The sequence below is a fragment of the Macaca nemestrina genome, chromosome 8 (genome assembly GCF_043159975.1).
Source record: "Macaca nemestrina isolate mMacNem1 chromosome 8, mMacNem.hap1, whole genome shotgun sequence".
In the NCBI taxonomy this organism is placed as follows: Eukaryota; Metazoa; Chordata; class Mammalia; order Primates; family Cercopithecidae; genus Macaca; species Macaca nemestrina.
Window position 1 is genome coordinate 54,256,322 of NC_092132.1, and position 17,639 is coordinate 54,273,960.

Sequence of the window (17,639 nt, forward strand, 5' to 3'; positions counted from 1 at the left end):
AATAGATGAAAAACAACTAAATTCAAGTGATTACAAGTGTGTAGGTATTAGAAAGACACAGGCGTGGGGAGGGTTGTCTCAGTAGGTACTGTTAATATGTAAGCTGACACTAGAAAGACAAGGAAGCTGGGTAAAGCAGGTTGGGTGAAACATTCAATTCTGAATAGTAGTTCCAAGACCTTAAGTGGGAGAGAACAATGGTGGGTTAAAAGACCCATGTGTTAAGAATTAAAACCTCATGAGAGCTAAGATAAAGACTTAAGACAAGAGGAAACAATCAATGTATGTGATAACTTAACAGTCAGGGAAAACGTTTCATCTGTTCAATAAAAGTTTTAAAAAAAATAGCATGAAATTACCAAATAAATTCTCAGAAAATCAACTGATCTACTCCTTAAGCTAGTTCATAAGAACCTGTACCAAGAAGTCACAATATATATTAACAATTGTGTGAAAACATTAATTTGCACAAACTTCCTTCTTACTGCTCCACATTCTTGCACACAAATGTTGATTCTTTATTTTAACACCTATGGGTCTTAAAATATTTTTCACTTACCCTAAATAAACACTCATTATTCTAAAAGGTTCTAAGCTTCTACCTGATTTCTAAGAGCTATAGCTTAAATGGCTATTACTTAATTTCTCTCTACTCTGGGGCATAAGCTATGTCATATATTTATTTGAAATCCCTTAAAATGTAAGAATCTGTGATTGTATTATTTTCAATTATATGTGAAGACAAAGTAAAGGCTGGATAAAATTCTAAAGCAAAATGAGTTTTCTCCACTTCTAAATTCTCAAATTGTTTAAGAATGACAATTCAAGCAAATAAATGTTGATTTAATTCATTCATCTTTTATTCTTTTTTTGGCAAACATCACATAATATAAGCAAAACTATATTGTTCACTATAGTTACACACATTCTTTTTTGCTTTATACAAGTTGTAAACATAGTTAAGTGAATAACATTCTTGGCTAAAGACATATTCCAGAACTCTGACATATACTTTTCTGAGTTAGGACAAAAGAAAGCTTATGTAACTTCCATTAGACCATCATCATATGAAAAAGTAAATTAGCATATGCTGCTTTTAAATTAACATCGGTCATTTTATTTAAATACTTTTTTAGGTTATAGCTAAAATGACATTTATCTGAAGTTTTAGGAAAGAACAGAAGTTGATCATACAAATTGTGTTCATAACCACATTGGCCACTTAAATTAAAAATACAACAAAATTGAAAAACAGACATATAACAAAAGATTCTAAATGTTATAAGGAAAAAAAGAAAAAAACCTGCCAATAAGTTATTTTAGAATACTCTTTAGATGTAGATAACATTTATAATACTGGGTTTCATAATATGTTGGTTTATTACTTCCTAATGCTGACATTTTCATTTTAAAGTAACAGATTACTTCAAAATAAACCCAAAGCATTTAGTGTTTTACAATTTCATTCTTCTGTAAATTTCAGACACTAAAAAATTCACATCAAGGGTTACAAAATAGGCATCTTCAGAATATAATTTGTTTGGCAGGCAGAATGGCTTGTAATCTTTTAAACTGGAAAGCCTTCAGGAAGTACTTACTTGCTATCAATGACCCTGCCAACTTCCCACATTTTTACCTGCTGGGCATGTGAAAAGACTGACACCCTATTTTTCACATTATAAACCCAATATTTACTTATAAAAATTAGTTGTACTCATGGGGCAAAAATTCAAATGTTATAAGCGATATTAAATCTCTAGTTTTATCTCTAGTTTGGGAAACATACATCAAACTAAAAAACCCTCATTTTCATAATATTTCCTTACATAAATTATGAGAGACGTTTGTATATATATCCTCTTAGAAATAATACTGTTGTGAGTAACCTGAAATCTGAACTAGAACAACCATTCAGATACAAAACTACTGTATACAAGTCTTAGCTTCCAAACAGTAGCTTTCAACTTCATTCATATATGTAACATAAAATTTCTCAAATATTTGAGTTGAAGGAAAGGTGACATTAATAAAGTTAATAAAATAAGTGGCAATGGTTTTCTTCAAATCCTAGAGAATGAAGCAAGAAGGGGAACATCTGGTAAGACAAATTAGAAAAGAGGAAGAATTTCAAGTAAATGTGGCCTTGGACTTTTACACTGCTACTCCCTAAAATCGCACAAGGTAAAGGCCACAAAATGCTTGTTCCTTCAAGGAAAGCAAAGTAGAAAACACAAAAGGAAATATGAAAATGTGTAGTTATGAAAGAATCAAGAGATGATGGTACTAACTCCAGTCCAATGCTTAAAAAATACCAAAGAATAACAAATGCATTAAAAAGACAGTAATCTGTTAGGTCTTTTTTAAGTTATACACAAATAAAAAACTAATCTCTAATTCTTTAGACATTTAAATTTGACAGAGATTACCTATTTACCTTTGAATTTTTCTCACTTCTTTAAACAACTGAATCCTATCTAAATAAATATTTTTAAATTCTTAATTATTAAAGCAACCTTCTTAGTTATGCTTTGATAAGGCTATATATATTAATAATAAAGCTTCACTGCATTAATCTCATCAATACCATGCTTACTGCAATCAAGTTCATTTTATAAGCAATAATTAAATTGACCATCACCGTACTACATTATTGCAATGACAAAGATATTGGGTAAACTTCTTCAAGACAAATTACATTGAAATGGTTATTTTGAAAGTTTTTAGGAATGGGGGAAAAGGGAGAATTAAAAACATTGAATATTTGTTCCAACACAAAACAGAATGTCCACAATCTTACATAAATGAAAGTATCAGCTAATAGGGTACCATCTTGGTCTATGAATGATGTTCTCCACAATGAACTTACAAATTTTAAAAATTCCACTAAGAAGACACTGGTTAAAGTTTATCTCTGACATATTTCTAAAAACACCTGTTAGTAGCTTTGCCATAAAACTGACTTAAGGTAGTTGTGTTTTTCAGTAGCATTTAGAACAACCCAACACTTGGTAGAAATACTCAGTTCGGCACACTGTATTAAAACATAATTGTACAACATTGTATAATTAGCTGCAATTTTCAGTAACTATGTTTACCAACCGTGTAACAGAATTATAATGTTCTCCTAAGCCATATGCATGTCTCATATATCTGAAATTAAAAAAAAAAAACGAGCAGTTTTGATGAAAGTAATTTTTATATATATATATATATATGCTTATTATATATATATAAACCAATGATTCTGAATGACTCAGTCCACATGGGCATCACTCAATAGACTACGTAGACATATTAACTAAGAGTTCAACACCATTTGAAAAGTGGCAGCAGTCAGCAAGATCTGGTTCAAACACTGGGGGTAAAATGAAAAGGCTGAGATGCTGAGGGTTCAATAAGCTTATATTGTCACCTAGCCATTGATGACTATCTTAATAGGTTTAGTTAACAAATACTAAAGCCAATAGCAAATCCTGCATGCTGTACTTCAGAAGAGATTTCTAAATCATGTAAAATATTTTCAAAAATGAAGAAAAATAAATCTAAGGAATAAACAGGTAACATGAATGTATTTCAACTTTTACACTTGTTGAGAAACTTTTAGCATTACTAATGTCAAACCAGGACAATATACAAACTGGTCCTAAAATTCTGTAACCTTTAGAAATGACTTTATTCTTAACTCACACACAAAAATAAATCGCTAGACGTTTAAAAAATTATCTAAGTCATATATTTTAACACATATAATCTAAAATTTTTTATATTTTTTTGTATTGTGAAAAATAAAAGTAAAAATGTCTAGGTACTTACACAAGTATTAGTGGGTGTTTTGAATATTCTTCGCCAACTATAATGGGAGGAGAATCTGCCTGTATTATCTCTATTGGTGTTTGTAAAATGTGAGACAGAGCTCTTAGCTATAGGAAGAAGAAAAGTATGAGTAAGGAAAATAAAAATGTAAATCACATTCAAATAGTAAACTACTGAAGTATGTGTGAATGCACAACCAGTCACAGCAGGGATATGTTCTGTTCACCACTGTAAACAGAGAGCCTGGTATATAGTGGGAACTTAATAAATACCTGTTGAATAAATATAATACAGATCGAATATCCCTTATCCTAAATGCCTGGAACCAGAATTGTTTTAGATTTTGAATTTTTTCAGATTTGGGAATGTTTGCATATACTACATGAGATATCTTGAGGATGGGACTCAAAGCTAAACACAAAATTCATTCATGTTTCATACATATCTTACACACATAGGATGAAGGTAATTTTATAGAGTATTTTAAATAACTTTGTGCATGAAACTAAGTTTTGAACTGTGACCTGTCACATACAGTGTAGAATTTTCCACTTGAGATGTCAGCCCTCAAAAAATTTGATTTGGGAGCATTTCGGATTTCAAATTTTCAGATTAGAGATGCTCAACTTGTATTTATTAAATCAAATGCAGAGACTGCTCAAGTCCTGCCTGCACAACAGCTTTGTAAAACGTATCAATGCCACAGTTAATGAAGAGCGGCAATGGGTAGACTAGGTATATTATACTAGTCTCTCTACTTTTGAATATGCTTGAAAATGTTCATAACAAAAAGATTTTTAAAATACCATTGCTCAAGCACTAGGCCAAATAAATTACAGTGTGAGAAAACGGGCAGGGGGGAAGAACAAAATTTTTTTTTTTTTAAGTTTTCAGATGATTCTAATCTATAAATACTGTTGACAACCACTGTTCTATAATTTTCAAAGCAAGAGTAGAATGAGATATATATATGAATTATACTCCCCTATCAATGAATTTCTATCTGATTAAAATATACAATTTTAAGGAATTTCATACCACACAATATAAAATTAGAGCCTAAAGCCAGGTGAATAATGGTGAATAATGAACATTAATGCTAACATTTTTTAAGACTTATTACGATTACGGGCCAGGCACGGTGGCTCACACCTATAATTCCAGCACTTTGGGAGGCCGAGGCAGGCAGATCCCTTGAGTCCAGGCATTCGAGACCAGCCTGGGCAACATGGTAAAAACCCTGTCTCTACAAAAAAATACAAAAATTAACGAGGCGTGATGGATCATTTGAGCCTGGGAGGCAGAGGTTGCAGTGAGCCAAGATCACGCCACTGTACTCCAACTGGGGTGACACAGTGAGATCCTGTTTCAAAAAAAAAAAGACACATGACCAAGCACTCAAGCACTTTAAACACTTTATGTGTATTAATTCCTTTAGAGATTTAAATCTGACAGAGAATAACTATTTACCTTTGAATTTGTCTCACTTCTTTAAACAATTGAATCCCATCTAAATAAATATTTTTATGGGATAGGTACTGTTGTTATTTTAAAGACCTAAGGCAAAAAGATCTAAGGCAAAAAAAGGGTTACGAGACTTGTCAAAGCCACTTGAACTCAGGAGTTCGAGACCAGCCTGGGCAACACAGGGAGACCCCGTTTCAACAAAAAATACAAAAATTAGCCAGGCATGGTGGTGCATGCCTGTAGTCCCAGCAACTCAGGAGTGGGAAGAAAGCTTAAGACTAGAAGATTGAGACTGCAGTGAACAATGATGGATAGCACCACTGCCCTCCAGCCTGGGTGACAGAGTGAGATTCTGTCTCAAAAAGAAAATAAAAATCATAATGCCCCAATCCATGGGGGGACTATGGGATATGTACTTGCCCCATTACAAGAACATTCCATTGATGAACATAGTCCTTCCTGAGGTTTTGAAAGAATGTAAGAAATTACTTCAAAAAATATGGAAAGGGCTGTGCCGCATGGCGGTAAATCAAAAACGTTCCTTTGAAGCACATTTTTCTTATACCTAAAATATCATTTTAAAGAAACTAGCATAGAATAGAGGGTGGGAACCAAACTCTGGAAATCCTACCATGCCTTCTAACTTCAGAAATCATAGAATGATTTTCTCTTTAATAACTTAAATTTACTCTATTGGGAAAACTGCAACTCTTACTTCAAATGAATCCACAGATGAAAAAAAAGTGTAAGTATCCTTCAAAATATAAGGTTTTTCTTAATTTCTTGATTTAACCTCTAATACTCACATGAATGATCCTTTTAAGAAAGTTCAAGTATTTTTAACTATTCCTAATGTAGTAACAAAGCCACTATGAAAACTTCCTGAGTTTCAGAGGCATACAAATCTAATAGATACAGTTCCCTCTGGTGGAAATGCACATACACAGCACTACTAAGAAAAAGATTTTGGAGCAACTTTTATGTTGCATCTTCAAATGAAGCAGTTCTTAGTGAATTATTTAGAGCCACAGACTATTTATGATGATTAATCATCATTATATATTACTAATTGTACTGCCTAGGTTCATCCATCTGGCACTTCAGCTTACAAACTTATGAAGGTACTCTCTGCCTTACTTAATGCTCAAAAATGCTCTACTGAGTACACAGAGAGGGTTTATTATGGTCATATAGTAATCAAGAAACTCAGGCTTGGGAGGATGGCTGACTCCCTGTGGCCACAAAACAGAGAGGTAGAAGAAAATGCTAGGACTTGAACCTAGGACTTTCTTTCTTATCCCGTCTAATACCCAGGCTGCTTCATCATCATCTGGCCTACTTAACTGTTTTGTTTTTTTTTTAATTTGTTTTAATAAAACAGAGTTAACAGTCAGATTTTTAAAAATTAGAGCTAAAAAGAAATCTTGATAACTTCCTGTAACGTGACTGAACATACTGTTTTCTTACATATAAATTTAATGCATCAACTACTGCTTTCAAGTCAGTCAGTCACTATCAATTAGGAATTCAAAATACAATTGTAATAAATATGTTGTGGTAGGATTTGGCCTGTAATTTCATATAATTTTTTTCCATTTCTGATATAAAAAAGATATTTTTCCAATAGTGACTTTGATCAGCTGAGCTACTAGGCTAAATTTTACTTTACTTCAGTAAAATTTTCACTTTCCTAAGTCCAGAAAATCAAATGTATTGCCAATACTAGTATCACAATGAAAAGACTTACACATATGTATGTCTAACACACAGATCTAACACTGAGCTATTTAAAATGAAATAGTGCTTCAATCCCTCAACATACATACTTTAATCACAGACCTAATCATGTTAACTCCCAATTTCTTTGTCAGTTGAGAATAGCAAATACATAAAGAAAAGGAATCTTCAAAGAGAAACTGGGATCAGCTGAGAAACATCTAAAAACTACAGAAGGAACAACCCACAATCACTATGAATAACTACAAACTTACCTCAAGCTGACCTCCCCACGCAGCTGTGTTTACAATATCATCACAGTACTTCTGAAACTCTTCTGTAGAGAATAGGTCAGAACAAAGCACTTAAATAATTTCTGTAACTCATGTTACAAAATCCCTTTAATAGTCTCCACAATTCCTGACAAAAATGCCCAAGTTATAAACGTTCTCCTTCTTTATCAGTATCCTCCAGAATCTAATCTAACTACCAGGTCCAAACTTAATTTGCCCCAACTTTCTACCACATTTCCATCCAAGAACAAAGGAGTCCATTTCGGCTTTTCTTCTTGTTGGAGGCCCAGATACCCTACCTATATAACAAACCTACCTCACTCTACCCCAAGCAATGACCCCCAAAATTGCCACAATATTCACTATCTTGACATGTGTTTTGAAGCCCAAACCTGCATCCAACGGAATACCATGAAAGACAAAAAAAGTAGTTCCTGTATAATCAGGTTTACTGTAAGACTCCGGGAAATATACGAAGAATTCGAGTAAAAGTACAGATAAATTGAAATTCCTTCCCCAGAGATAGCATCAAACAGTGCCTCCACTTGTTATTTTGGAAGCACTTACATTATTTGCCTAAGTATCAGTTCTAACCAAGGAAAGGGCTTTTCAGATCAGCCCTGAGAAGTAAAAGACCTAATCACTAAATTTACAATGGGTATATTTTGTGCATACGCCTTTTTATATGGTATGTTAAAATGGAAAACAATTATCCTTGACGGAGGGAAAGAAATCATGGACATCTAAAGAAAAATATGTCTCATGTGTTTGTCTCAGACCCTATTAAATACTCAGTGTTCAGAACAGTGCCTAGAATAGTGCTTGGCACATACCGGCCTTCAATTAATATTGATTGAATAAATAAAGATAATTAATTAAGTCTTTTATATTTTTCTCTGACTCAGCATACTAAACTGCCACCTCCTCTATGCCCTACAACTAGTGTAACTGGGGAGTTTCAATGATTTAGTAACCTGGGAGATAAATGACTGAAGAGTCATTTATCACACTGCCTATGCATGTATCAAGATATATGGAAAAATGTGTTTCATGTCCCATAGCAAATTCTGTTTATTTAGAAAACAGCAATGACCTAAAACAGTAAGAGATAAGTTAACATTTCTAATATGACCTCTATGGGAAATTAATTTGCTACAGAATTAGATATGCTTGAGTCACTCTTGAGATCTGTCAACAGATACCTTAAGCCATACAAACTAAAGGAGACATACTTGACTGCCAATGCTCATTTTTATCAATTCTGCATCATTCTCTATCTTTCCTCCATGGAGGACAGATTCCACTAAAGGAAAGTCAACCTTAACCTTTCCCTCTCCAACCCATTCTGGCCATATGACTTGTTCCCAATGGATATGCCAAACCCACCATCTTCTCTCAAGGACTAACAGTCCTCTATTCCATTCTTTACTCCCCCAAAACCTATTCAGATTTTTACTTGCTCTCTTCCTCATCTGCTAGTTGTGTACTTTTTTACTTCCTCATAAATATTTTATCTTAACTGTGGAAAGTATTGTATAGAATAAAGCAGGTTATTAACTCATTTGTTTTACTTGAACAGTAATCCTCCTAATTATAGCTTATTGTGAATAAAAGTAAAGTTCCCAAATTATAGGATAAAAGGAGAAAATGGTTTTCCTAGTCATTCTCTCCTTATGGTCTTCAGACCCTATATACACTTCCTGAAGCTTACCTTCAATACTTCACTTTGTCAAATATGAACTTACATTTTTTTCAAAAATGATTAATCTTATTCCCATTTCTATCTTACATAAAATAACATAATTACAAAATAACTAAGTAATTAAGAAATCTTAATAGAGAAAAACATACCAACATCTACTAAAATTACAGAAAATAATTCTGCCTAAATCTTGTGATGCTTTTTCCTCATAAGGTTCATCTGGGTTCTTCTTACGCTCAGTGCTAGAAAGCACTTTATTTAAAAACAACTACAACAAAGCAACAATAAAACATAGTAAAGAAAAATAAATTACCTGGAGTACACATATCTCCTGTATTAGGGTTTGTTAAAAATGGCAGAAAGTCTTCCACATGGCTTTGCATATACTCAGCCGTCTGACTTCTCAAGGCAACCACAGTCAGAGCACAATCCTTTTCTTTCAGTTGATCTTCAATGGCTCTATACATACAGTGGCCATCAGATGGAATCTGTTTCATTTCTAACTGTCTAGCTGCCAATATTTGAGCAAGTTTCTCACTTTCCATATGTCTGGCTCCTGATAAGTTTTCAATTTCAGCTTCAGCTATCCGTTCTTCTCGTTCCTTTTCCAATGCAGCTTTCTTTTCCTAAGAACAGGAGAATGGATGAAAGTTAATTCATAATAATTAGGACTAATTCTCATTTATTAAGGGAATGGAAATGTAAAGGTCTCAAAACTTTTTGGTTTTTTTTCTCCCTTCTTGCACAAGCACTATCACATTGATCATGTCAAGAATTTTCTACAAGGTAAGCTCCTTACTATCTTACTCATTTGTGTGTTTCCACACCTTGCTCTATACTGAACATTAAGAAAGCCCTCTAATTTTTCTTTAAAGTCCACTTAAAAGCTACACGCCAAGTTTCTAAAAACTTTACTTACTGATTTCAAAGTATTATCTTAAGACTGAGTTATCCTAGGCCTTAAAGCACATTATTATTATATTAAAGCCCAGGCTAATCCAGGCTTCTTATCACTCCACCAGTAATGTGTTAATATGACACAGCCTTTAGAAGGGTACAGGCAGACACCCTTTTTATCTAGCTTTTTAAAATGTCTGTATATACATACATTTAATTAACAAATATTTTGTAAAAAAAAAAAAATTAAAATATAAGAGATAGACTAAAGCTCCCCCTAACACCACTGTCATCCCAGTGCTTGCTCTAGAGGTTTGGTATGTATCCTTCTAGATTGCTTTTCTATTCATTTTAATAAATATAGTATACTCTTGAAATAATGTATAAATGCTTAATAAAAATGGTATCATATGTTAAATTCTACAATTTGCTTTCCTTATGCAAAATGTATGATGAGCTCCTCCCATGGAAACATATGCAAGGATGGAGTGGGGTGAGGGCAATGAGAGATTTGTGACACAAAGAATAGACAGGATGTGTGGAGGGAAGGTTGGGGAAGAAGAAAGGAAAAAAAATTCCTAACAGATGAACTAGTAATGATCAAAAGCCAGAAAGCACTGTATGTTTCATAGCTAAAAACAGTTCATAGAGCTACAGTGCCAGAGAAAAGTATCAAGAGATGAAATTGGCAAAAAGGATAGGCATATAGTTAATATACAGTAGGTCCATACTTAACATACTACTAAAAAGAAACTGCAATATACACAAAATATTTATAGTGCTTTTCTCTGGACGACAGGATTCCAAAATAAGTTTCATTTTGGGTGGGTGTATGTGTGTGTATGTCTGTATGTATGTTTTTCTGCATCTTTCTAATTCTCTACCATATATATTGTTTGTACACTCGAGGGAAAACTGCTTTATAATTTAAAAATAAAAACTAAGTTATATAAATTTTGATATTAGTAATAAGTTACAGTGAAGGATTTGGTAAGCCAAGAATAGGAAAAGGTAAAGAATTCCATACCGCTAGCTCTAATTCCTCCTTGGAACAAAAGTGAATGGGAAGGCAAGTTTCAACTAAACTTATTGTCATGTACCTGTAGTACTTGCCTGTTATCTGCCATGCTAGATGAACCTAAAGTGATTTCTAAGTTACCTGAATGAAAAGCAGTAATATCTCCCTAATAAAACATAGCCTATTTAAGGTTTATATAAGTAATAGGAACAAATTTATTTCACTTATTTTTATTTATTAGAACTGTGGATCACAGAGGCATAAAATCTTAAAACACAAGATGGCACTATTACTTTATAAAAGACTAAAAAAGTTTCAGAGGGGAGAGGAAGAATAAGCACCTTAGATATCATCTAATCCAAAACCCCTCATTTTCCTCTTCTGAGGAAACAGCACGCAGAAAGATTTCCAAAGGCCATACAGCTGGTAAGAGCAGAGCAGGGACCAAGGACAACACAGAGAGCTCCTTCTATCCAGGCACCTGAATCAGAATAAAAGTTGGAGCAGATGGGAGCTGGAGTTAATGATGTCATGTACTATTTACTTGAAGAGTGGCACTTTATCCTATCTGCAAAACTGTTTAAGCATCTAAAATACTAATTCTAATCATTTCATTTTTTCCCTTCATGCTTTGCTTCATTAGAACAAAGCAACTGAGTTTCCTTTTCAGGGCACTAGGTAAGAAATCCACTGAATTCTTTTTCCAGCAATATACAGTTTCCCAAGAGCACAAGGCACTTTGGTTTCTACAGCTATAGTACTGGAGATAGAATGGCACTAGTAAGTTCTAATAAAAACATATAAAAGATGAAAATAGCATGTAAATCATAAATATATTGTCAATAAAACTAGAGTCATGTCGATATAGTAATATAGCAAAGAAGACTCAAAGGGAATATTAAGAGCTGGACACCAGTCCTGGGTTTGTATCAAACTTTTAGTGTACCAATGAGAGACTCTGGCTCTCTACTTTCTCATTGGAAAATACAGAAATTGAATTCAATCTCATTCCAGCCCTCAAATTCCGTATTTTTGGAACCCAGTTCTTCTAAGTTCTGTTTTAGACTCTTTCTATCATATCAAAAAGCTTCTAAGTTCTTTGAATTAAATAAAATACAATGTTCTTCTAGACTAAAAATAAGAGATATGCTCTACAATATTCTTGGTATGCTCCACGATATTCTTAAAATAAATCTTTAAAGTTTTATCATGTTTTTCTCCCAGAGTTGTATCTTTCCCAAAGATAAACATAATTAATTAAATGATTTTTCATTCCTTGGTGCTTCTGGCAAAAAAGGAGGTTCCAAATAATCAAACACCCGATTGTGCATCCTGACTTCAGGTTTCATTTTCTTAAGCATTATAAACACTTAATGTTTTCTGTTCTAAAATCCCATTAATATAACACTGTAAAAACATTACTTAGGCATTTTTTTCTGCCAAGTGTTAAAGCAGCTGACTATAAAAGATACTAAATGGTTTGAGAGTATAACTGACAAAGGTATTAATTCCAGTTGTGCAGTATCTTAGGGGAAAAGTAACAAAATTTTTGAGAAAGGTAAGGGAGTTTTCATTTTGTTTGTTTTGTTGTCAGAGGTCCACCTGGGGAGGAACAAGTTTTGATAAAGACAGGACTTGTGCCCTTAGGTTTTCCAGAATTAAATAGGCTATTATAAGATGCTTCAATTACTAAGTAGATGTAATTCCAGTATTTTGTTATGCTACCGGCATGCAAAAATTCTGCCTTTCCTTTTTGATCTATAGAAGCTAGACGACAATTGTGAGATCATCACAAAACAATGCATATCATAAGCAGACAATCTCCAAGATTCCATGAGATCTAAATTTAATGAATCTACAAAATTCACAATTATATTTACTCAAGAATAAAATTCTATACAAGAATGAGAAATGTTTGACTCTGTGCATTTCATCAACTTTCAAACAAAAAAAGACATTGCTTTTAGGTTTAATTTTTTAAAAGGCATACTATGCACTACTTAATATAGAAAAAGACATTGCTTTTAGATTTTATTTTTAAGAGGCATACTATGCACTACTTAACATAGAAACGATACTATCATTTGTTGACCCATTAGTTCTCCAGGCCTTGTGTTAAAGGCTTTGGAAATAGTACAGTATTTAATATTCACAATGAATTAGCTTATGAAGTAGCTATAATTTGCCCCTGTTTCATAGATGTGAAACTGAAGCTTAAAGAAGTACCGTACCCAAAGTATAACAGTAAATGAAATTAAAACCTCATCTGTTTGACACTAAACTCCATGCTCTACTAAATTACATACTATGTCATAAGATGCAAAACGAGTTTAAAAATATGCATTTAAACCATAGAAAACATCAACTGTTAATAAAATAATACTCGTAACTAAAAAGACTGAATTTAATCATTTTTCTTTTTCAAATTCAAAGGACTTACCTATCTAATCTTATTTCTATAATGCTGATATGAACTAGCTACTTCCAATAAATCAGTTTCCTTATAGCTCTTCAATAATGCAGTATATCATCCCCACATTTGTTTTTGTGCATGCTGTTTCTCCTATTTGGAATATCTTATCTAAATAATATTTCTTTCAAATTCCAACCCATTATTAGCATAATGAACTTTCCCTTCTCTAAATTTTCATAATTAACCATTATATAGATACCTACATAATTATCTAAGAAGTTTATAACCATTATATAGATACCTACATAATTATCTAAGAACATGTATCTACACGTTAACTTCTAGGTTCAAATCCTTATTTCTCACCCAATGGTATAGTTCTTAGCCAAGGTTGCGCATCAGAATCCCCTGGGCCCACATTCTGAATTTTTAAGTCTGGGATAATATATTTGTAAAAAAAACTACTTTGCACTCCCACTCCCAGCTTCACTCTCCTATAACAGCTGCAACCTGAATATGTTATTTTATATTCTCTTAGGACCATTTTCTTCTCCATAAAATGGGGATAAGAAATCCTCCTTCACAGGATTATTGTCAGGACTAAATGAGATGTCATATAAGCAGCTTAGCATAGTATGTAACACACAGCAGGTGCTTAATAAATGTTAGTTCAAGTCCCTTGACAAGGAACTGCATCATTTTTTTTTCATTCTCTTCCTATAACAAGACCTAAGATAGTATTGAACACACAGCACTAACTTATATACTTGGTGACATGACTTTCATACCCGTCTCTTTTGTGCTTTTGATATCCGAGGTGGCTGATTCTCAAGCACCAAGTTTGAAATGTTAACAGCAACAGAATCTATCTGAAGGAAACAAAAAGCATTAACAAGTCAATATAAAATACTTTTTAAATTAAATTATTGAAAATCATAAATATATCTAATCCCACACTTCAAATTTGAATAACGGCAATAGACACTGTACTAGATAATATGGTTTTGTCTCCTGTCTCTATTTTTATGGAAGAATTTGACAAGTTCTCAAGAAGTTTCCTTCAAAGATCATGCTCATCCCTGCATGCTTTCCTTCTTTCTTAGAATGCTTACTCCATTAATCTAAATGCAGTAGTGTACTTCCTGTAAGTGCCAATTCATTTGGCACTCCACTCTTCTTTTCTCTTACTGACAGTATGTGTAAGATACAGGTCATTTGCTGGCTCAGTTTTTTATCACCTGCATAACTCAACTGGCAAGAGAAGCCTTCTTCCATCTTAATTAGCCAAAACCTGATGAGTACTAATCCTTGACCCTAGTAGGAAGTTGAGCTTTTCCTACCCTACCCTTTTCCATCTACAAACTGATAACTGCAGGCAGAAAATATATTTAATTTACAATATCATTTGATATTATAATCAATCCTAAATGGCTAATGTGTGTTTGCTAGAGTAAAAAAAAAAAAAAAAAAAGATGCTACACTTTTAACCATAAGGATGAGTAGCTAGTATTACTGCAACTATAAGTTAAGCCAGTTTTTGGTATAACACATACATAGAACAACTCAAGGCCTTTAATACACAGAGACAGAAGTCTCCAAAGGCTATGTCCCAAATGATCAAAATACCGAAATCAGATAGAGACTTCAAAGAGTGGCTATCAACTATAGTGAAATTAGAAGTCTTGTGATTCTTCAGAGGAATCTGCTAAAATTTACAAACAACTATATTGACAATAGGCAAGATAAAAGAGATGCATCTGAAAAATAAAAAAGCAATGGTATTAGTTTTGGTAGTATTCAGAAAAGAAAACCAATTTAAATTAATGAAAAAGATAAATCGTTCAAAGTAGAATAGGAGTTTGTGTTTTAACAGTAGGACCCCATGTAGCTTATGAATCAAACACTTTTGTCCTTGGAAACCTGGGAAAGAAACCTCAAAATTGAAAGGTCTGAGGGAGCAAACAAAACTATCTCACTAACAGAAAACATGGGGAGACAATTAGGAACACCACAATTGTCACATCACAATTTAACACCTGGAGTATCAAGCCTTGTTACCTGGAGATGAAGTATATTAAAAGCAAGGAAAGTTGGGAAATAATGACAAACAAAGTTAAAGAAATTTAGACTATATTTAATGTAAGGACCATTGTAAATAGCACAGACAAGCTGTACTTGTCAACAGCAAACCAAAAATCAACCAAAATTTAAGTACGGCAGGTAAGATTTTGCATAGACGTAAGAACTTTCTACCAAAGATGGAGGCTGTGGAGTCTATATGACCTTTCACATCCAAAACCCATACAATAAATACCACACTATACAAAGCTATAACAGAATTCAGTATTCCCTTTCTGGAGTAAGATAGTTCTCATTTGGAATTCTGGCTTTGGCAATTAATGGCTGTTACGACTTCTGGACAAAGTTCTTAATCTCTCTAACCCTGTTTCCCACTTGAAAAATGGGATTATGTACACTTACTTCATAGGTAACAACTCACAGTGTGTTACTGAGGTTAAATTAGATAATACATATAAAACAAAGTGTTTGGCACATATATATTAGCTCCAACAATAAAATAAATACTAGCTAAAATTATGAAAGTTAGGATGCTCCAACTTACAAGAAACGTCAGTAAAATTTCATTCATTACAACTTGTTCATAAAGCAGTTTTATAATTTAAAAATGATTTCACGTTCACTTTCTTGATTCTTACAAAAACCTGTGCTTAGACAGCAGAAATATTTGTATCGTATTATATATGTGGGAAAATTGGAGCTCAGAAAGATAAAGTAACCTTGCTCAGGTTACAATCCCATTTAGTCGCAATTCTGGGATCAGATGCCTGGTCTTCCAACTTTCATTTGGTGAAGCTTCATCTTTTGGGCAAGTAAATAGGTAAAGAAGTATAGCACTTTCTTTGCTGATCTCCCTTGTAAAAACACACTGCCCTGTGAACTTGGTCACAAAAACATTAATGAGAAGTGATGCATGAGCATAACTAAGTGATTTCATTTCCCTACCCATTTTATGATTTTAGATAATAAGCAGTTTAAGAGAAGTGGACAGCTGTTTTCAAATGGTGTAGGCAACAACAAACGTTTATTTCACATACCTTATTCTCCTTAGTAGTCAGCTTCAATTGCTCCAGTTCCTCTCTATGCTTCTGTTCCATTTCTTTTTCCAACTTGGCCACATCTTCGGTGAGTTGCTTCCTCCTCTTCTTGTCATTCTTGGGAACAGCATTCTTCATGCCCTGAATTTTGGCTGAAAAGCCATTAAAATCATTAAGTCAGACACGCAGGAGTAAAAGAAGATGAGAAACAGGAACCAATAAGGGGATAGTAAGGGGAGAAAGGTACAGAAAAAGTAATTATAGAAGAAAGAGTCATCACATAACAGACAGCTACAGAGACAGAAGGGCCCAGATGAAGCTGAGACCAAAAAAAAAACCCAAAAAACTTCATTAACAAAATCTTGAATATGTTTCGGTTGCTTGGTGAGATAGGAGAAGGAAAAAAACCTGACTGTAGCAAGTTTTAAATCTTTCAGCTATCGTTTCTGAACCTCCTAAACTGAGGTGAGTCCATTCAAAATACACCCATTAGGGACAAGTATCGGTAACTGGGGCAGGTATAGAAAAGGGAGGCATCGTGGGTTTGGGAGGGGACCAGTCTGGGTCCAAGACCGCGACTTCGAGGTATTTTCAGACACCAGCACCCACGAGGCGGCGCGGGGTAGGGGGCACGCGGCAGGCCTCAGAAGGGGAAGCCTCTGAAGGTTGGGGAATTAAAGGGCCTCCGGGGCAGGGAAGGCGGGAGAGAAGAGGCCACTTGCTACTAGGGGAAGTCTAGGGTGATCCAAGTCAAGTCACGCCTTAAGATTCCCCAGAACCGACCCGCCACGCGCCCTTCCTCCAGTAGCGGCGGCTTCCAGATTCCCGCTTCCTTCCGCCTCACCTTGCAACTCCTTCTTCTCTTTGCGATGCCTTCTCACCAGCTGCTCTTCCTCATCAAGTTCTTCGGTCAAGACCGCCTCCATGAGGACCAGATAGCCCAGCACAAGCGCTGGAAGAAACCTGTACCACCGGCTAGCAGGCACTTTCCACCCCTCAACCCTCACCCGGGGCTCCATTGGCTACGGCTGGGACCCTGCCCCGCCTTCAAGGCGGCACCGGATCTAAACCAAGCCACTGCAAAGAGGGGAAACTTGAATGGGGTGCTACGCGTGCGCACTACCGTGACCCTGCCGTGATGGGCGGGGCGGCAGGGAAGGAACCAGACGGCGAGCGGAGAAGCGGAGGTTGCAGCCTCGGAATT

The 17,639-nt window shown here is 34.5% G+C and overlaps 2 protein-coding genes across 5 annotated transcripts in view; both read right to left on the reverse strand.

Annotated features, from left to right (window-relative positions):
• Window positions 1-3,902, reverse strand: part of LOC105497273 (leucine rich repeat containing 69) — a 130,493-nt gene extending 126,591 nt beyond the window's left edge. For both annotated transcript variants that reach the window (XM_024797731.2, XM_024797732.2), the window contains exon 1: window positions 3,814-3,902. The gene's annotated coding sequence lies outside the window, so the exon portion shown is untranslated. The remainder of the gene's footprint in view (window positions 1-3,813) is intronic.
• LOC105497271 (OTU deubiquitinase 6B) lies at window positions 839-17,581 on the reverse strand. Of its 3 annotated transcripts, XM_011768277.2 has the most exons (7): window positions 17,280-17,581; window positions 16,436-16,587; window positions 14,108-14,188; window positions 9,305-9,617; window positions 7,272-7,333; window positions 3,814-3,920; window positions 839-3,150 (listed from the first exon to the last, which is right to left on the reverse strand). In XM_011768277.2, the coding sequence occupies exons 1-7, from the start codon at window positions 17,452-17,454 to the stop codon at window positions 3,066-3,068; spliced, it is 975 nt and encodes a 324-aa protein (XP_011766579.2). In that variant the 5' UTR covers window positions 17,455-17,581; the 3' UTR covers window positions 839-3,065. The 3 variants fall into 3 exon arrangements, with proteins under 3 accessions (XP_011766579.2, XP_070924117.1, XP_070924116.1); XM_071068015.1 differs by lacking the exons at window positions 839-3,150; window positions 3,814-3,920 and adding an exon at window positions 3,927-5,176; XM_071068016.1 differs by lacking the exons at window positions 14,108-14,188; window positions 16,436-16,587; window positions 17,280-17,581 and adding an exon at window positions 11,248-11,381 and having other exon boundaries at window positions 1,259-3,150.
• Window positions 17,582-17,639: the final 58 nt, after the last annotated feature.